At 41.3% G+C, this 21,267-nt stretch overlaps 2 protein-coding genes across 2 annotated transcripts in view; one reads left to right on the top strand and one right to left on the bottom strand.

Moving 5' to 3' along the window:
- Positions 1-1,547: 1,547 nt before the first annotated feature.
- On the bottom strand, positions 1,548-7,035 carry SMIM20 (small integral membrane protein 20). Its single transcript, XM_050338687.1, has 3 exons — positions 6,873-7,035; positions 3,314-3,370; positions 1,548-2,055 (listed from the first exon to the last, which is right to left on the bottom strand). The coding sequence occupies exons 1-3, from the start codon at positions 6,979-6,981 to the stop codon at positions 2,018-2,020; spliced, it is 204 nt and encodes a 67-aa protein (XP_050194644.1). The 5' UTR covers positions 6,982-7,035; the 3' UTR covers positions 1,548-2,017.
- Positions 7,036-7,397: 362 nt separating this feature from the next.
- The window catches only part of SEL1L3 (SEL1L family member 3), a 34,081-nt gene continuing 20,211 nt past the window's right edge, over positions 7,398-21,267 (top strand). Inside the window, exons 1-8 of the mRNA XM_050338374.1 lie at positions 7,398-7,584; positions 11,642-12,209; positions 13,804-13,930; positions 16,672-16,793; positions 18,127-18,242; positions 19,011-19,066; positions 20,067-20,199; positions 20,765-20,897. Coding sequence (XP_050194331.1) covers positions 7,528-7,584; positions 11,642-12,209; positions 13,804-13,930; positions 16,672-16,793; positions 18,127-18,242; positions 19,011-19,066; positions 20,067-20,199; positions 20,765-20,897 — 1,312 coding nt within the window. The 5' untranslated portion in view covers positions 7,398-7,527. The remainder of the gene's footprint in view (positions 7,585-11,641; positions 12,210-13,803; positions 13,931-16,671; positions 16,794-18,126; positions 18,243-19,010; positions 19,067-20,066; positions 20,200-20,764; positions 20,898-21,267) is intronic.

Here is a 21,267-nt window from a genome sequence, read left to right as displayed (position 1 = left end):
CATTGTCCCAGCAAGCAAACTCAAAATATCCCAACATTTAGTGATAATAGAAGACTAAATAAAAACATAAACTCAGAGGAAGAAAGGTTTATCTGAGTGGGAGAGTAACGACAATGACATGTAGAAATGGAATAGCAAGTAACAGAATGGCAATTTGGAAATGGACCCTGTAAACACTGAGTCACTCATCTGTTGTCCCAGTAAAAGTGTGGTATCCAAAAATAATTACAAACTAACATCTGCTAACTTTAGAAGTAACACTCACTGTGCATATATTCTTCAAAACATATAGGATCCTGCAATGGTCTTTAAAATGCTGTGCATCATAATGCAATGCTAAAATTAATTCAGAAAAAAATGGTTAAAAATGGCTACATGCTACCTCACCTGTACTCAGGAACAATATTTGTAATCTGTAACTACAGAATCACAGAATATCCTGAGTTGTGAGGGAGGGACCCACAAGGATCACTGAGTTCAACTCCTGGTCCAGCACAGGACACCCCAAGAGTCACATCATGTACCCGAGAGTATTGTCCAAACACTTCCTGAACTCTGTCAGGTTTGGTGTCGTGACCACTTCCCTGGGGAGCCTGTTCCAGTGCCCATGTATAGGTTATATAGGTCATAGACTATTTTTTTCTGAAATCTGAAAACACATAGTTTATTCAGAACCTATTACTAGACAGACATCCAATTTGGGTGAAGATTTTCAATAGAGGCAATCCTTTACTCACTTCTTCTAATGATCATTATACTCACCATGAAAAAGTGCTTTTTAAAAAAGATTCTTTAAAGCATCTGCTTTTCAACCCCAACACTTGGTGTTGATCTCCTGTACCAGGTGTATCGGTCCAGATTTCAGCAGCACAGAAGGTGGGCTATAGAAGTTGCCCCCTGCTGGCCACAGCATCTGACAAAACATCTGACAAGCAGAGGAATGAGGGGAAATAAGTGAGGAACAGCAGGTGAACACCAGAATCAGAAAAGAATGCAGGGGAGGAGGTGCTCTAGGCACTAGAGAAATTAGACTCTTGCAACCCATGGGGAAGACCATGTTGGAGGAGATATCCACACCACAGCAGCTGGGCATTTCCTGGAGGAATTTCAGCTCATGAAAAGTCCGCACAGGCGCTGGAGAAAAAGGGGAGGAGTAAGGAGCTGAAGAACTATTAAGAACTGACTGCAACTCCCCCATCCACCACTCCAGAGACTCAGGAAAGGAAAAAGGAATCAGAAGTGAAGTTGAGCCTGGAAAAAGGGAGGCAGTGGGAAGATGTTGGTTTAATTTTTGTTTCTTACTATCCAAATCTATTTTAATTGGCAATAAACTACAATAATTTTCTCCAAGTTGAGATTGTTTTGCCTGCAAAAGTAACTGCTAAGCAATGTCCTTGTGTTTATCTGGACTCATGACTTTTGTCATCCTGTTTACTCCCCCTGCCCTTTTGAGGAGTAGGGGTAAGAAGAATGGCCAGAGAGACACCTGCCAGGTGGCCAAGGTACCTCCCACATCCACTTGCAAAATAAATGAAAAAAAGTACTCATTGGTTTAAAAATTTTAATGTACAAATTTACATGTACCATGTTGCATTTTCTGCACTGATCTCTCCCATTATACCCTTCTACCACACTTTCAAAATAAAACCACAGAAAGTAAATCTCAAACTAGGAAAGAAACTGCAGCATGATTTACTCTATTCATAATTTATTCTATAAGTGTCTACAGATTTTTAAAAAATCCTTTTCCCTTTTCTCGAGGAAATAAATATTTCACTTCCACACTCAATAATCATTCAGCTCTCTAACAGTCTGTGAGCTACGCACCAGCATCCTCTGTCAAAACCAGCATGTTTTTATTTCTTGGGATTCCAATCAGTAGCCTTTGTTGCTCCTCACGTGCCCTCAGAGCATACTCAGAATTCTTCTCCAGCGACACCCAAAGACACACTTCAGCGAAAGAAGAAACAGCTGAAGATGTCCATCTTCAGTTTTGTAACACGCACAGCCGCCAACATTACTTTCTTCCAAATGGATCAGACCACACTTTTAACCCTACAAATGAATCAGCAGTTCATAATTAGACTCTTGGAGAAAAAAAAAAAAAATCCACCCTTGTGTATTAAACATTAAAAGAATCCAACAATTTCTGCACTTAACTCACAACTCTGCTTAAGCTTGCAAAAATATGTAAAAGACAACCTCATCTTGATCTTAAGCTTCAGATAATGGAAAAATCTATCACACTCATAGATAAAGTGTTCTAACATTGTTGGATCAATCATCTAGAATTGCACCTTGCACTTAAATTTTTCTAGATTCAATTTTCCACTAATGGATCTCGTAACTTCTCGTCAGCAGCTAAATTTAGATGAAACAGTCACACTGAGGAGAACTTCTCATCAAGTGACTGCATCTTGGATAAATGAGCCAGTCCAGTCCACTGGAATGGTTGGTAAAATAGACAGGTTTACCAGACTTGTGCTTCCTACTACTCCTCAGCATTTCACCACTTCCCTGGAAAGTAAGTCCTGCACTCATGATTTAACTGATATGAGTAATAAGAACATGGCTTTAATCCTATTTGATTTTGTCCTGCTCCTGGTGTTAGGCTTTTTCAAGAATAGGAATAAATTATCCTTTAACATCCTCTGTTTCATCACGACAAGCACTCTCATGTCTTTAATCGAGAAGTGCCAACCTTGCATAATGAACAGCCCTTCCATTTACCATTATGAAACAATGAACTATCAAGGATAGTCTGCCTACTTGAATTTTATCTCCCTCATATGCTTTTCTACGCCTTCCACCGGCAACAGCAGAGATCAGAAAGCTATTAGCACGGCATTCCAAATTTTCCATTATGTGTAGTCGATTTCTGCACGGCCTGTCCACCCATGAGGCTGGAAGGCACTGCCAAAGTGCTCATAAACTGTGCTTCAGCTGAATTGTAAAGCAGTATTCCACAAAACTAGGGTACAATAATGTTCTGAGCTGCAGCTCAGCCCACCCATGGTTCTGGTTTGCTCTGAGCTGGTTCAGAAGCGGAAACTGGTATCTATTTAACAAAGTGTGAAGATAACAGAAATTCTGCAACTTATTTGGCCAGTTATGACAATTTAAAACAAGTTTCATTAAAACCATGATTTTCCAGTGAAGAATTAGCCTGAAAAAATAATTTCATGGTGAGTTTATTATATAGGTTTTCTTTGAAGGTAGTCTTCACTGTATTGCTTAAATCCACATAAATATTCAGGCCTTACTTCAAGAAGGTCTTTCAAACAATCAATGTAAACACATGAATCAAGTATACCTGCAGGCTGAATATCCTCTTGAACAATACCAGCTCGGTTTATTGATTGTTCTTTCTCTGGAAAACAGAACAGAAAGGACACTGCTAAAAAAACCAAAATACCAGATACCTTGATTGCACCCAATCAAATGATCTTGAAAATTTTATTAATTCCAGGTGCTACACAGTAAAATTCTGCCAAGTATCCACCTACACAATGCAAACGTAGTATTCTTACTTTACTGAGAAACTAACAGCTAGTCTATTTTGAAAGACTACAAACAAGAAGATAATCATCTTAAAACAATGACTACTGTTAAATAAAAAATGCCAAAATACCCACCACGATCCCAACACTTCAGGAATAACTAGTACTTTTAGAAGCTATCATTCATATGCTCAACATGAAACTATTCAAAATATTTTTTTCTTTCCAGAATGACATTTTTCAGGTCCTGAAAGATCTTGCAAGTAGATTTCATGATAGCACCTATGAAATTACTGCTTGTAAACTCTGTGAATTTCAGTATCAGAGGGATATTTTTCAATACATGGGGCCTGTCTCTTATTAAATGTCCCTCTTTTTCTTTCACTTCCAGTTAAGCTCTTCACCACTGTGGTAATCTGAAGCAGTAAATCAAAGCTCAGCTGGATTAGCTTTTTGCCCACACCACTGAACCTCTGAAGCCTTTAAAAAATTGTAGGGTGCACATTCTCAGAGGAAGCTCAGAACTAAGCTCACCTTAAAACTGAAATTTTTCAGCATCCTATCCCACTGGGAATGCACTGGCACTACATGTTATCAGGCTGTCTAGGTACAAGGCTAATACTACTAGAGACTAGTAGGAATATCAGAGGAATTGATTCTCCTTGCAAGGGGACAGGCACTAGAGGCATATCCAGCTTCTCCAACTGTTCACTGAGCACGGTAACTCCGTTCAGTTTTAGCAGATAAAATCACAAGAAACTAATTTCAAAGGAAAAGGTACAAAACCCAGACAGGAAGAACAGAACAGATATGGACAAGGATTGAGACTTACTGAAGGACATGGAGGAGAAAGATATTTAAGTGGAAGCTAAGATCAGAAGAGAGGCAGGGACCAAAACAGGAATCAATCTGAGAGGTCCAGGAACACACTTGGGTTGAACAGAAAGAGTTGTCAACTGGTCAGGCAAGGAAACCAGTGCAGAGAAGTAACAGAGGAGAAATACACACATAAGATGTGAAACAGTCAACAGACTGGTGTGGGGCCTGTAAACAACTTGGAAAGCAGGTAAGCCACAAAAAGGATGATGAGGAAGACCCACAGAGCAGGGAAGGAGCAAACTCTCACAATTTAGATCATCACAAAACCTGTGAAAATGCCCCGAGCAGCAGCTGTCAAACGACTCTTTTAATTAATTAACAAGGAAAAGGCCTGTGCTCAAGGCCTCAAAGTTTCATCATTGCCACTAAACTACATGTTTCATATGAGGAAACAGACTTTCTTAAAGCTAGCTACAGACAGGAAAATATTAGAAACATCAAGGCCACAAAATGAGGTGCTAAAAACCTACAAAATTATAACATTTCTGTATGAAATTAGGTCAAACTCCTCTGTGCACAATTTAAAGTTCATATTAACGATTTGATTACATTCGGGTTTTCCAAGTACTTTCCATTTGATTTGTTAAATGGCTAGGAACTCCTCTGAAGATGTGTGAGTGCAGAAAAGTCTTCTTCCTGAACATCAATGTACCTCCTTGTGCAGAATTCGGGAGATACACAAGAAAAACAAGATTGAAGAAAGAAAGATAGCATTTCTTGTTTACATAGTTGAATGTCGCTCCAGATAACTAATATCCATTCTTGTCTTTTGCAAGATTACCTTTTGATGAAAACGTCCAACTTTTGGGACCCAGCACGCCAAAATACAGAAGTATTGATTATTCACCCACAGATCAAGCTAATAGAGGGTGGGAGCTTCTATAGAAGTCACCATACAGCTTACCAGGCTGTCTCTGAAAAATCCTTTGTACCCCAAAGATTACATTCTTCCACTCAAGTACCACAACAGTGAAATTCCACGTTCTTGCCTAAAGCATTATGACAATGAATGCATGTGCCCCTCTCATATTGCAGCAATGACCATCCAGAGAAACACATAGGAAAGGAATAAAGGTGAGATCAAAGGAGAGTTTGAGCAGCATGCAAGAAATAAAGTTCAGCATCAGGTATCAAATTGCAAGTTTACACACTTGCTAACTGTGCATCACCCATTTTATTTCCTAAATAGAGATTAAAAAGTCCCTAACCTACTAGGGAACATCTGTTCATGTAATTCACAAGCGCAAAGGAGGAAGTGGTCCATTAGTTCTGTTCTTTCCTTAATGCTGAGACATACGTATAATATTTTTGGAAAGTACAGCATAAGCAAACATGAACTAATAATAAAGTTTTTTAAGGGCATAGCTTCCTTAAATAAAAACTTGTTTGCAAGTAAAATTTTATTTCAGTTTTGGTGCAAGCCCAAAGCCGCTCCCATAAGATCAATAAATTTGTTAGCCTTTTCCTTTTTTTTTTTTTTTCTTCCTAGAAATCTTCTGTTGTCTTGGCAGACTAACCACGTGCATCTTCAAGTTATCACCAACATTTTGCTCAGTTTAATAAAACTTAAAGCAAGGGGGCAAGGCTGGTTCCACCAGAACTGTCCCATTTCCTTGGGTGGTATTTCACATGAATTAAGGAATGACAGGTGCTCCTCCTACCGCTCCCTGGATAAAGTCAGCTGTGGTCTTTGTCAAGTGTTCCCTGTTTCTGACAGGAGAGTGGAGTTTTCCTCTAGAGTCAGTTTTAGAGGCTCTGTAGACCGAGATCAGCTCTAGCAAATCATCACAACCAATAAAAAACCTGTTACTACGTTTTAATTTAGATTTTCAATTGCAGCTAGAGAACAAAACTCAAACAGCTTATAGAATCATTGAATAGTTTGAGTTGGAAGGGACCTGTAAAGATCACCTGGTCCAACCCCACTGCAATGATCGGGGCATCTTCAACAAGATCAGGTTGCTCAGAGCCCTGTCCAACCTGGTCTTGAATGTCTCTAGAGATGGGGCATTTACCAGCTCTTTGGGCAACCTATTCGAGTGTTTCACCACCCTCACAATAAAAACATTTTCCATTTATCTGCTCTGAATTTACTCTCTTTTAGTTTAAAACCATCATCCCTTGTCCTACTGCAACAGGCCCTACTCAAAACTCTGCCCCCATCTTTCTTATAGCCCTCTTCAAGTGTTGAAATGTTGCTATAAGGTCTCTCCCGAGCCTTCATTCTTCCAGGATGAAAAACCTCAACTCTCTCAGCCTTTCCTCATAGGAGAAGTGGTCCAGCCCTCAGATCTCAACTTCTTTAGCTGCACCTCAATCCTCTACAGCAGATGAAGGCCGATTTAATCACGGGCTGGCCAATAACTTGAAACGAGAGTACTGCGAGGGTTATTATTTCGTTTTTAGGTACATCCTAGGCGAGCAGAAAGCTCTCGGGAGCCACTCCCCGAGCGGCAGCCCCAGCCCGGCCCGCTCCCCCCGCGCAGGACTCACTGTACTCCTCCGGCAGCAGCAGCGGCCGGAAGTAAATGGGGTAGAAGGCGGCTGCCACCACGGCGGCGAAGGCGCCGAAGATGCCGAGGGTGCGGGACAGCCCCGCCATGGCGCGGCGGTCTCGGCGCGCAGCCCTTCCGGCACACGCGGGGTGGGGCGGAGCGGGGCCGGGGCAGCGCCCCCGCGCGGCTGGAGGGGCGCAGTGCGGGGAGGTGCCGGTGCCGCTGCCCCGCGGCCCGGGCTGCCCGGAGCGATGAGCCCCGGCCCCGCCGCCCCGCCCTAAGGCTGCCCCGCCCGCCGGCGGGACCGCCGAGCTGCCCCGGGCCGCGGCCGCGCTGGCAGCGCAACGCAGAGGCGCCAGGGCGGGGAGGAGCGCGGGGGCCGCCGCGGAGCCGCCGGGAGGGCGGGCGGGCGCGGCGCTCCCGGGACACCGCCCGGCGCCTGCCGGACGGGGCTGCGCGGGGGCACCGGGGAGCCGCGCAGCATCGCTGGGGCTGGGCCCGGCCCGCCCCTCCGCACCTGCGGCGCGGGGCCCCGCACTGCCCTGCCCGGGCGGCGGCCCCTCCTCCAGGAAGCCGGATCTGCCGCATCCTTGTCGCCGGGCGGGCCCCGCACTCCTGGACGCTCCGGGCACCGCGGCGGCAGCAGCAGCAGCATGTGGACCCCAGCCCAGCCCCGCCGCCCCCCTTCGCTGCTGCTCCTTCTCCTCACGGTGAGTGCCACCGGCCCCGCACCTGCCCCGCGCCCGGCCCAGCGCGGGGGTGGCGGCGGGCCGGGCCGTGCGGGGCCGCGGGTTGTTCGCGCGGGGGGAGCCGGGGCCGCTGTCCGGGCTGCGCGGGGCTCTCGGCCCCGGGGCCGCCCCTCCGAGCCGACCCCACCCGGCCTGGCCCCAGGGCCCCCTGCCTTATCCACCTGGGGAGTGCCGAGTCGTCACATCCAGGTGTTAAAAAGCTTTCTGTGCTGAGTGACGTTAAATTTCTGGTGTGGAAAGAAGGAGGGTGTGTTTGACGTCTGCTTACAGGTGAACGGCTGAGCACGGTGCTGCACGGAAGGCTGCATGGCTTACGGTAACAGCAGCGTTTTAGCGGCGTCTACTGAGCTGCTTTTTTGTATTTTATACTGCTAAACACAAGCTCTGGTTAAAGTCTTTGTATTCCTGTACCATATTGGTGCTGACTGAGCAATAGATCAACACCCCTTTTTGTCTTGTCTTCTTTTCACACATCTTAAAATGTAGCATGACGTGTCAGGCGTTCACAGGTGAACGACTGTGATTATCTTCAGACTTGTGCAAACGTGCAGTTTCATAGGGTTATGTGGAATCTCTGTAGGGGTGAACTCGTGGAGGGTCCTGCTGAGATCTGACTCCAGAGAGTGAAAGAATGGTTTCTCTGTCATTTCTCTATCTGAAGATGTTCCGTTTCCTAACACTTGTTGTGATTGCCTCCCACAGTGATTTTTATCCCAAGATCTGGTGGGATGACCTGGACTAATTGATTCAGATTCAGCAGGGTTTAAGTAAAGAAAAAAAACCTTTACAGCTTTTGTGGATAAGTTGCCCCACACATCAAAGGGTTTATGCCTGTCTTGTTGAACTCTGCCTAGTTTAGGGTAAAATTTTGAATCAGTGTAGCTGGACTCTTTACTGTGCTGGGAAACTTTTATATTTAAGTCTCCTGATCATGCTCAATGTTTAATGTAATTTTACATCCTTGCTTGATGTAGTCAGAGGTGATGCATAATTACCTCTGCCTTGTGTTGATACAGCAGGGAGGGACATGCTAGGATTCCTGACCCAGGAGGAACATTTAGGCAATGAGCACACTATGTGTTGCACCAGGGAGCAGTGCGTAGAGGCGACCACACGGTAACAGAGACTCAGCCACGGTCTAGGAGTTCATGGTCTGCAGTCTCTGCCACAGCTCCAGTGGAGTTGCTCAGGGTCCTTTGCACCGTGCTCTTTACTGGATGAGCCTCCTGTTAGGGGAGTGTAACAGCAGACCCAAGTATGCTTCATGCCTTTCGGCAGCATATGCCTCAGATAATACCCAAGGACCAAAGAATACAAAGTAAAATCTCTTGAGTAACTCTTTAGGTGTCATTTGTTGGAACATGCACTAAGGGAAGAGCACTAAGACCAGCAGGGCTGAAGCTAATCTTATGTGTCAGCAGTCATGGTGCATTGCGCTTAAGCACTCCAGGAACATCATAGAAATTGTTCTACAAGGAACTGGCTTTGGATTGCAGAGCTTCCTGCCTTGGGATCCCCACCACAAAATTTCCGTCGTTCACTAGAAATCAGGTGGACACATTTGTACAGTGCTGCATCTCTGTTAGTGCACTGTGCCAGGCCCAAGCTGTCCACCATTGCTGGTGACAAGTTCCCATGTCTGTACTGGATAAACCTGACCTGGCTCTGTGTATTTAATTAAGAGCTGGCTCTGTGTATTTTGACAGTAAATGTGTGTGTGTGGTAAGCACACAGTGGTACCACAATGCTTTGTAGTGTCTACCTGGTAGACTTTTAGATTTTATGATAACCACATGGCATTGTTTTCATAATATATTACCATCTTCCTCATGACACAGCCCCCATATCACAAGGATTAAACTGTTTACAAGTACTCTTTACTGTAAGATCAAGAAATGTGAATTATAACCATCAACTACAAGATGTTTAGGATAATTTGTTGCTGCTGCTATGTGCTTTTAATGCTTTTAAAGGTATCTATAACCAAAGAAAAATTCTGTAGGCAATGTAAAAGAACAGTATCTTTGTCAAGTCAAGCTCTGAAAGATACCCAAATTAGTTCTCTCATCAACTTTTATCTCAGTATTCATGCATATGTGTTATTCCATATGTGTTTCAATGGACACCCACCTCCTATTGCTATTCATTTTTTAGCCCGTTCTGTACACATCGTTTTTACAATATCCATTCTACAGAGTGGGAAATGAGGCACAGAGGAAGGCTGTCACTGACAAGAGTACCTATTGAAGAAAGTCTAAATACTCCACTGACATTGTGGAGTGTTTTGCATTTTTATAGCATTTTATTTGTTCAAAGTGTATGTCTTAGTGCTTACATACGGTGTTCAGCATCACTGCCCATCTCACTTCAGGTGTCTTGTCAGACACAAGGAGATGAAGAGCATTTGGTTGCACTTATGGAAGGTGGTTTAAGTGACAAATTCAGAAGTACCTTGGATCACTAAATAAATTTAATGATCTAGATCACCCATCTGCCAGCAATGATATCTAGCTTTCTCATCCTAAAGTTCCCCCATTCCGTTATGGCTTCCAGTGTCTGCCCTAAAAACAGTCAAGGTCTTGAAGTAAATACTCCCCTCTATGCACAGTTGTGTTCCACTTGCAATCCTGGAGCTGTTTTATGCCTTTAAAAGACAGGGAACTGGGGGGAAAACAGCTTTTGATCATATGGTTAAATCCAGAATCCTCATCTATAGGAACACGGAAGTAGTATAGCCAAACCTAGTCCTGACTTTTCGTAATATTTACACCTTTCCAGGTCTTACTGACTTGTTGTTTTTTCAATGTAGCTCTCAAGGACTGTCAACATGTTCTTAAGAAATAAAAAGCAAAATAGTTTATCATTAGGGACTTTTACTTATCCCCATATTGGATCACGGGCAAAGTCTTGTCTTTCAAGTGCACAGCACAGAATTTCTGTGATTAGAAATGTACTAATTACTAGTCCCAAGCTTTTAAATACTTTGAAAATCACAGTGAAAAAGCTATCAATCCAAGATACGTAGATTTCAATTTGATTTATTTGAGCTTAGCAAAGTTAAAAGTTACCCAAGACAGATCTCATGCTGAGCAATCTTGACAACCAGCTTCCTTGGTAATTCTAAGTGGCAATTCCGATTTTAGACAGACCAAAGGACCTGGCAGAAGTGCCATGCTGGTGGCTGGCCCTCTGAGCTGAGTAATCCCCGATATCCTTGGCAGTGCATCAAGCCGGATACTGACTGCGGGGCAGAAAGAAAAGGAGCTGTTTGAAGTCTTAGAGACAAGAACTTCAACATGGAGGATAATCCTGGTGTGTGTCCAAGCACTCACTCTCAAAGTGTATTAGAGTGTACATAGCTGTGGAGAGCAAAAGCTGAGCAAATGCAGCCTGCTGTTCTTGCTGCTAAGATTTCCAAGTCCGTCTTTAGGATAGGAACATTTCAAAATAAGCCCTTAAACATTTCATGAATATTAATTCAGGAAACCATTGCGAGCTGCCTTGGTTGTTATTCTACCCTTCAGGTACCTGCATGACAGGTAACAAAATGAGCTAACTCTTTAGGAAGATACTGAAACATGAAGCAGTGGCAATACCAGTGAACAATGATGGGATGAATATATGCCAGTATGCTTTAGAGTACACTCTTTAGGCCTGATCCTAGGACCATGTGTAAATAGCATGACGTGTAAGCCACTATCTTAGACCGGATTCCACTTGCGTAAGGGCTGAAGGATACACCCTGTAAATACAGTTTGTTTGTAGAGGCATGTGTAACTTTGAGAACTTGATGTAGGGAAGTTGTTTCCATTAAAATCTTGATGGTAGCTCTCCAATAATCCATATCTTCTTGCTGCGTGAAAGAAACCTCATATTTTGGAGTTAAAGTATGGTATATAAACCTTCTACTTGTGCAATGTTCTGTTGCTGCTGTGAGTATGAGTAACCGTGTAAACTTAGATACTCTGGATAACATGATTCTCTGGCTAACATGCTTGTGTTTTGGGTTTTTTTCCAGAATTTTGTGCCGTCCTTTGGAAAGGAGACATTACAGACAACAGCAGTTAATCCGCAGTTTGAGAAAAACATGGATTATGTGGACTTTATTCATTTAAACATTTTAGAAAAGAAAGTTCTTAACAATTCTGAGGTGTCAGTTCAGTATTTATGTTCTAAACCTTGTATTGTCAATTTGGAAGCAGTAGCTTCCTCCGAGTTCAGGACTGGTGTACCAGTGTATAGAAGGAGATGGAAGGTTGAGAAGAACCTTTATGCAAGCAGAACGCGACAAGTACACTTGAAATTTCCGAGCATCATGGTTTACAGAGATGATTATATCATCAGAAACTCAATAATAGTGCATAGCGTGATATTGTATGCATGGATTAGTCACAAATCAGCTAGCAACTATGATGATGGACAGAATGAAGACTACCAGGCTGCAGTTGCCAAGAATTACACATTTTTAGAGGCAGTTCCACCTTTTCAACGGCCATATAAGGACCACAAAGTTTGTCTTCAGTGGGGTGCTGACTATTTGTGGATGCTCCGAGCAAACAGGATACCTCAGTGCCCTCATGAAAGTGGTAGGTGTAATGTCTCTTTTTTTTCTAAGGAAATTAGTGGGACACAAAGAACACAAATAAGCTGTTAAAAAGTGGCTACTGGTAGTAAGTAGTAAATGTTACCTAGGATGGTTTACTTGGGAAACATTGTTGAACATGTAAACTTCATAACTGTGAGGTTACGCTTGCAAGTGACTGAAGCCATGGAGCCCTTCAGCTTGTTTCATCACAGCAAGCTTGGAGATTTGTAGCAGCATGGTCTTCTATTTTCTAAGAGAATTCAAGCAGCTTCAGTCAAAACCCACTGATGTCAGTGGAGATCATTCCTCTGTGTTCAGAGAGAGAGTTGTTCAGTCCCTTACTGCATTATTTCAAAGTCAGTTCTGCAGTTTGTGCATACATGATTCTCACACAGGTAATCTACTTCTGCTTAAGGTGATGGCCTCACACTTAGAAATATATTTTAAAGCATTTATAGTGCACTAAACTTCATAGTACCTCTTCCCCCTTCCCGGCAAACCATTATGGACAAGCATTTTAAAAGAAAAAGTAAGTTTTAAATAAAAGTTTGTGTCATGCCAACTATATAGATTATTGAAGCTCACAACTCTGCTTTCTAGATTTTTTTGAGTTCTGGCTTCTTTTTCTGCCTGCCTATCTCTAGTTTTACACCTGCTGACAATTGTTTTTGCCATCAATGCATACTCAAAACAGAATCAAAAAGGAGAAAGGTTATTTGTTTCTACATAGTTCTCTCCTAGAAAATCCCACAATGGTATTTGTGTCACTTATTTTCACTACACTGACTTGTAATTGTTCTGAAGAAGAACAAGAAAGCAATGATGTTGGTTCCTTTGGAGGCTTTCTAAAATACTTGTTGGAGACAGCATATGATACCTGACAACACTGTGAAACATCTTATGTTTTATCTAATTCTAATCTAAATCAGTATAACACAAAATAGGAGGAAATAACATTTTATTCAATTTAGTTTCTTAAAATAAGCTTGTAACAAATTCCTCAGGTTTTGGTTTATTTTGTTGTTTTGTTGGTGGGGGGTTTTTTTGGTTGATTTTGGAGTTTTTCTAAGCAAGCTGATTGTAGATATATCATGGCCTTGAAGATTTTTCTCCTGTTTCTTAGGAGGGGCAAATTTATCAGTTTTATTACAGGATTATCCATATGGTTAAGAAAAAAATTGGTATCTATCCATACATACAATATAGAGAGGTGCAAATGGAGAGCAAGTCCAAGAGCTGTGGATAGGCATAATTGAAGATAGAAATGAGATTTAAGTAAATGAGATAAATGAAGGTTTCTTCCTTACTAACTAGTTCTTTAAGTATCTAGTTTTAAATTAGTCTGTTCTTTCTCTGCTTCTAATACCAGCTGGAAATGGATTCCATTTCACTTTCCATGGGTTATTTGGTCCAAGACTGTAATGTATTTAATAACAGTAAGTGAATTTGTGTTTAAGGACTTACTGAGGTTTTGTATTAGTTTTTAATCTATTTTAATCTGTGATTTAAATGTTTGACTGTAGGAGGAGTGTGAGCTAATTAATTGGTTATCAATGCTTTTTGTCTGGCAGATTAAGAAAGATTGTATTTTGCAGATGGGGTCCAGATTCTTGAATTTATATATGCTTCCAGTGGGGAAAAAACAGGAATTGTGAAGAAATTTGAACAGTTTGAAAACAGAGAACTTGAGACAGCCAGACAACATCAGATTGATTATCCCATGTAAGTATTGGCAAATAATTGAACTGGGCTGTACTTGATTATTGAAGGCTATAGAATGTACTTAAAGTCTTGGGCTACGCCACAAGTTAAAGGAATAATTGCCTACTAATTTGAGAAAAGGTGCAAAACTAATCTAGTTAATTACTTGTGATCTGAGTTTTGGACTGGATTAAGCTGATCCTCAGAAAGGTACTTAGAGTACGTGTCTGTGTGGTGCTATGCAGGAGAAACCAGTAGTGGGTGTAACTGAGTGGGCTAGGTACAGTTAGGAGGGTGAGTTAGCTGCCACAATCAGACTGCTTTCTTAGGACTGGCTATCCTGGGGTTTTCTGCACTACAAACAGATCTGCATTTATAACATTGTTTGCAGACCAAGTGCAGAGTAAGGTTTCTTGCAAGGGCAAGCAGCATGGAGCAGCTTTATCCCTGTGAATTCACACTCTAGTTTATTTTGGAGCTGACAAGCCCTCAGCGACAGAATCCTCTGCCTAAATAAGTCTTCCAGCTTGAGCTTACTGTATTTCCTTCCACCATCGTTGTGTAAACTCTCCTACTTAGACAGGAGTAAAAGTCCTTAGCCCCTGCACACTATTCAGTTAGAGAGGAATCGCTCTTAAAAGATCATCTTGCTCTGCTCTTCTTCCCCTTCCCAAAACTGTCACAACTCTTTAGTCATATTTTGCAACTTTAGAGGAAAAGAAATACATAAATATACCTCCCTTCCACCAGATGCTCTTACCCTGGCAACATTATTACAGAAGTAGGAAATGATTGCAGGAACTGGAACTTGCCTGCTGGTTTGCATTTGACCTGTGAGCACAGGAAGAGTGCTGAAGATGACTTGCCAGAGAGCACAGGTTGCATGCAAGTTACTAACCCTCAAACTATAGCTCTGAAGCCATAACTACAGAGCAATTTGTAGCTCCTGGTTTCTTCAGGATGAGTGACAACCTGCTGCCCTTTTTTCACCAACACAGTTGCATTCGGCTTCTGGCACTGAGGCGCTCAAGCTCTGGCTGAGAATATATGGCGTGAATTTATGAAGCTCTTGACCTGATCCACACAGTTTTTTCCTTCAAGTGATGTCTCCAGTACGTGTTGTGGTTGCATGACACCCTGGCAGAGCTCTGTTAAGGAAGAGGAAGAGAGTTTTTCTTCAGTTCTCTGTATGTGAGCAGTGGTTCCCCACTGCACCAAAAGGTCAATAGAAGCAGATGGATCTAACTGAAGTTACTTGTTTGGGTTCAGTCAGGGATTTTTAGAGAAAGAGAGCTGGAGATAGACAATTGTCATTTGAGGTGACCACCAGTGGACAGCCTGCAGCAAGGATAGACTGGGACTGTAAGGGACTACTCGTGCTGTTCGTCATTCTACAGCAATGGGGGATGTGAAATGAGTCAGCGTTGTTCCAAACTCTGTCCCAGGAAATGTGTCCAGAACAGATATGGTCTCAGCCTGGCAATCAAGGATTAAATGGAGACTGCAGCATTTGAGTTTGCTATATTGGCAGAGATGGAAGGTAAAAAGAGTGATACATGAGCATGAGCAGTATTTCTGGAAGCACAGTGTTTGCCTGTAGGTCATAACAATCAATATACAAGTGGTTGTGATTTACAAACCTTTCTACCTCACCCATGTACCATCTCTGGTGGAAATAGTGATATTAGCTATTTAAAGTGTACTTTCTGTTAGGGAAAACTTAATCACCCTGGCATTTGTTTAGAGCAAGAGAACAGGCTAGGCTTTCAGATCAACATTGGTTTAGTTTAGGAAATCATAAAAGTACTTATGTTAAACAATTTCTTAAGAGAGAAGCTCATCCAATGCTAAAGTATTATAAAGAAATATTGACCTTTATTAATTAATTAAGAAATGCAAAAGCTGAATATTTCCTTCTAAAAGTCACTAAGAAAAGTGAACTATTTTATTAGATGTGATAATAATTGTAGTGCTTTGCGAGTTGTACATTGGAGGTTCAGTTTTCAAAGGCATTCAGCATTGGCCTAACTGCTATGGCAATGTTACAGAAATAAGTGATCAAATTTCTGTTAAAAGCATGGAAGCAGATTTAGTCTGGCACAGAGGAACTCCTTAAAATTAGATATTGTGGTATAAATTCAGCTTTTAGTGCCTCAACCAGCTTTGTACATTTATAAGTCTTTGGTTTTTTATTTTGGGCTGCTCTGTAGTTTGCAGAGGCTCCACCTTTATTTATCCTGTGATAGCTCTGTGACAGTTATTCATAGCTGTCTGTACTATCCAGAGATCGGATTCATTTTTAACTACTACTCCAAGCACACTTTCACAGTTTGCTTTTAGTGTAGAAGACACAGAAGTTTTTACTGGCTTCAACAATCAAGATGACAAGACCATGCATCTGGAGATTTTCTACTGTAGCCTACACGGGGGAGGTTGGCTCCAAGTTGTCTCTGTTGTGTTTTTAGTTCCTTGTTGATATGGGATCTGGAAGTAGCTCTGACCCAATATTCTAGAATTGGTTTAGATAATGCTTCCTTACTCTCTTCTGTCATTACCACAAAAGTCTGCAGTTAATAAGACATCAGAGGTCCAAGAGTCTTAAGTGTGGTTGTTCTGAAGGTGTTCATTGCAGAGGATGTGTTCTGTTCTGAAGATTACATGTGTGAGAAAGTTTTGCTAAATTAAAGCGAAATGCATGCTTTTCAAACTAGAGAGAGAGTTTTCATCAGGAGTGGATTTTTTGTTTGCTTTTGCTCATGCAGGTTCACTGTTTCAATCTGGCTATATCTACTCCATCACTGTGAAAAGGATCTGTGTGGTATAATCTATTTTATTGATTCGAAAGAAATGTATGGTACTCCTGCCGTATTTCTAAATGAGGAAGGTAAGGGATATTATTAATGGCTTTCAGAAGGGATCTAATACAGTCTTTATAGGTCAGTGCCTAGGAAAAACATTTATAAAAATGTACTGTCAGACCTATTTTGTAAAACAGATTCCTTGAAAAATGCTTCTTTTTGACTATAGTGTCTCAGTAGGAGTGTAGCTACTAAATTAATAGGGGAAAACTGAGACATAGTTGCACAGCATCTGTTCGTGGCTGACTTCAGGAAATATCTGCTTGGTCCAGAGAACAGACTAAATCTTACAGGCTAGGAACACACACTGGGATTAAACAGTCTTACCTCAATGAGCAAACTTTGTTCTTATTATTGAAGTGGTGTTTTAAATTGTTCTTAATTCCTATATACATACTACATGATTATTTTTTTTTTATAATTTGAAGTAGCCTCAGAAAAAGACAAAATTATTCAAGGTCTTGCCTGCATTTCAGTGTTCAAGAATCCCAGTCTGTTTCCCTGACCAAGAAAAAAGTTAAGAGGTAGTAGGACCATCTTAGTCTCTCAGTGCTTGCAATGTTCCTACCAGAAGACAGCTGGGAGCTGGCTGGCAGGCTCACGGGGGAAATAAGCATGCAGAGTTTTAAAAGCGTACACCTGGCTTTCTTGTAATATGGTTTTCCTCCCTTCTTGCAAGTTTCACAACTGGTCTTTTCCTCTGTTATTTTTACTATTTTCATTTTCTCTGTCTGGTAACCAATCTAGATAATTAATTTATCCATTATGAACTGGCTGCTTCTCTTTGAAGAACAACAAAAATGGCAGTTATCAGCTTTATTATGTGATTTGCTTGGAGAAGTTTTACAGCCAGTTTTATTCTCAGTGTTAGACTAGACTATCATAATAGCCTGTTCTGGTCTTAAGAGCTCAGACCATGAGTCTAGCTTCTGCAGGTCTAACTAGGGGGGGGTAGAGTCATGTTGTACTCAATCATTGCACTCACATGCCCACAGTTAGTGTTGAGTGGATCCCATTGTCTACTGTTCCTTTCTGCTTTTTACTGCAAGTTACATCTGCTTTCTGATGTTTGAGCCTCCCTGTCTGCCTTATGTTTAGTCTGTTTATCCCTCGGACAGTTGGCTTTCATTTCGTGGTTTCATGTGGGAGGCTGAGCATTAGCACCCAAGATGTGCAACTGAAATGTGGAGTGTGTGTCTGCGGGATTCTGTGAGAGCTGATGTATGGCTTGGTGCGTGCCCAGATTTCTGTTGGGGATGAAGAGGACAGAATCACTGTGAATAATACATTAGGAAGACTGTTCTTACTGTTAATGTTTCTGTGGTGTTTATTTCCTTTTTCTTCTTTTGTTTCTGTCAGGTTATGTGCATATTCAGATGCATCTTGTGAGGGGTGATGACCTTGCAGTGAAAACTAGCTTCAGCCTTCCTCTGAAGCAATGGTTTCGACTGGATCTCTCTTTCAAGGGTGGGCAGGTATGCTTGCTACAGAATTACAGGATCAAGGCTGAGATATGTCTTATGTCATTATGCCTCTGACAAGCTCATTAATAGCTGAGACTGAGAGAAATACTGTAAATTGTACATACTCACATACTAAAAGAATGAAAAATCTAAAACTAGAAGCTGTCAGGGGATGTTCAGACATCCAGCTTTGGGAAATCAACTTCGATTGACTGAGTTGGATTGAGTGCACTCTCAGCAAGTATTCTGATGACACCAAGCTGTGTGGTGTGGTTGACACACTGGAGGAAAGGGATGCCATCCAAAGGGACCCGGACAAGTTTGAGAGTTGGGCGCATGGGAACCTCATGATGTTCAACAAGTGCAAGTGCAAGGTCTGCAGCTGGGTCAGGGGAATCCCAAGCACAAGTATGGGCTGGGCAGAGAGTGGACCGAGAACAGCCCTGAGGTGAAGGACTTGTGTCTGTTGAGTGACAAGAATTATAGAATCATTAAGGTTGGAAAAGACCTCCAGGATCATCGAGTCCAACCTTTGACCAAAACACCACCTTGTCAACCAAACCAGAGCACTAAGGGCCGCACGCAGTCATTTCTTGAACACTTCCAGGGATGGGAACTCCATCACTTCCAGGGGCAGCCTGTTCCAGTGCGTGACAACCCTTTCAGTGAGGAAATTTTTCCTAATATCCAATCTAAACCTCCCCTGGAGCAACTTGAGACTGTAATAAATGTACCCTGTAACATTTCTTCTATTATAATTAATATTCTATGTTCTTTTAGATAGAAGTAAGCAGTGTTGGGAAGAATTTGAAAAGGCATCATCATCAATCTTTTACGTAAGCAGCATTTTCCCCTTTGTGGAGGAACACGTGTGTATGTGTTCAGATACAGAAAATGGGAGGGGAGCACAAGTTTGTAACTGAGATTCCAATTGCTTTTCAAAATGTCTGTGGTCTTTTTCCACACTATGCTTTCAAAACTGGTTTGCATTACTGTGATTACATTGGGCATGAGCTGAATGTTTTTCTTAATGCCGTGAGCTGGCTGAGTTAACTCAGTGCATGATGTAGTACTAGAGTCTGAAAACCCTCATGAAAAACTGATTGCCAGGTCGGTGTCATTAGGATCAGTCTTCGAATGAAGTTTTGGCCTTACTGAAGAGAAGTTTTGCTGTTGCTGTGAGAGAGCCAGGATTTCACCAGTGAAATTGTTACCTACTTTGTTTAGTTAAAGAGCAAAATTGCTACCAAAAGTATTCTTGCTCTATTCTAAGCAATCAAGTAATTTGTTTAAATGAATCTTTAATTGTTCCCCTTCGCTATAATTTAAGATTGACTCTTTCTTGTGTAAATAATTAAAAATCCCACTGTTAGTGAGGAACTTAACAGTAATGTTACATAACAGTAAATGGCATGGCAGACTTCAGTGTTGTTCCTTCTCTGCTATGCTTTACAAACCAGAAATTGAAAATTTGTAAATAATAACTGTAGGACATAAATTTTCAAATGTCAATTTTAGAAAAGTGCAAGGGAGAAGTGGAACTGAAATCTTTGAGGTTGGGTAATGATGCATAAAAAATTAGAAGATACTTACAAGTCAGAAAAATAAAACACCCTGCTGGTTTGATATGTTTGTAGACAAGGGATTTGTTAAATTTACTCCAAAATTTATCACACTAAATGGTAGAGTAGATTTTGAGAATAAACAAATAAGCAAAGAAAAAGATCCTGGCAATGAGTTTGACTGTCAGTTACAGAAATTCTGAGATACTGAGTTCTTTTTTTTCTTTCACAATGCCTCTAGATAGTCAACTTAATTCTCTTTTATGTTCTTAAGTTTTAGGGAAGATTTCTATTATGATGACACTGCTGGATACTTTGTTCTTGGAGGCAGTGGATATGTAAGTGGTATTGAAGCATTCTTTGGACCTGTGAAATACTATCGTCTCAATGTGTTGGAAACAGAACAGGTAAGTGAAAACACTGTTTGGAAATGTTTAAATATTAGCAGCCAACTATGGCCATATTTTATTTTTTTTAACTGGACTTCTTACCAAGTGATAAACTAGCTATGAAACATAATAGTATCTGTGAGCACAGTAGCTTTATTAGCAATATTAGTTGCCACTTCACATGCTAAAAGATAATATTTTGGGCCATAAGTGTGTAAAGCAATGTTCATAAATCTATGCTTAATAAGGACTTATTTTCAATATTGTTTTGTTGCCAGTTTCTGATGATACAGTATTGGACACATTTGATTAATCTGTGGTTTTGTTAAAATTGGTGGTAAAAGTCACATGAGATTGGTCAGTTTTGGAAGTTCATCCGTGATTTTTGGATTATGATGACTATTTAAAGTCATAGTCTATTGTGGCCAGCATCAGGTTGTCTGACACATGATGTGCCAGATAAACTGATTGTAATGAATAATCCATTTCCTTTTGTTATTCACCCACAACGCTTCTTTCTAGCTGAACATAGACAACAACAGATAGTAGGGATGACATTTATCCATCATTTGCCTTTTTACAGATTTCTAATCCTCTTCATGACAAAGACACAGTGGAACAAATTGAACTCTACTACGAGAGATGTATGGACATTCAAGAAATAGTTCATGAGTACAGATATATTGTAAGGCAAGGAGAAAAAGCTCACAGAAGTTGTAAGTGTTGATCTATGACACAGGAGTTATAAACTGTCATCCTTGGAGACCTGTTTTCTTTCCTTTTAAAAGAATCTGGAGATCAGTCATCAAAAGTAAACTCAGTTCAGCCATGACAAGAAAAAAATGCAATTTGAAGAGTTTAGCTTTGTTACTGGTAGCTAAAACTGTGATTTTTTCCCTGAAAATACTTTAGTACCATGGAATACAAACTTTAATCATCTTGATATGTCTTTAATAAGACAGGTGCAAAAAGGGACAAAGAAATACTTTCAAGCTTACATGTGGTCTATACAATTGCCTTTCTTATTCAAAATGACCCTAAAGGCAAATGTATTTTAAACCCTTTCCCAAAAATATTTGAGTTTTG

Source organism: Myiozetetes cayanensis, unplaced genomic scaffold (genome assembly GCF_022539395.1).
Source record: "Myiozetetes cayanensis isolate MyiCay16 unplaced genomic scaffold, myiCay2020 scf7, whole genome shotgun sequence".
Lineage (NCBI taxonomy): Eukaryota > Metazoa > Chordata > Aves > Passeriformes > Tyrannidae > Myiozetetes > Myiozetetes cayanensis.
This window is presented reverse-complemented; position numbering and strand designations above follow the sequence as displayed.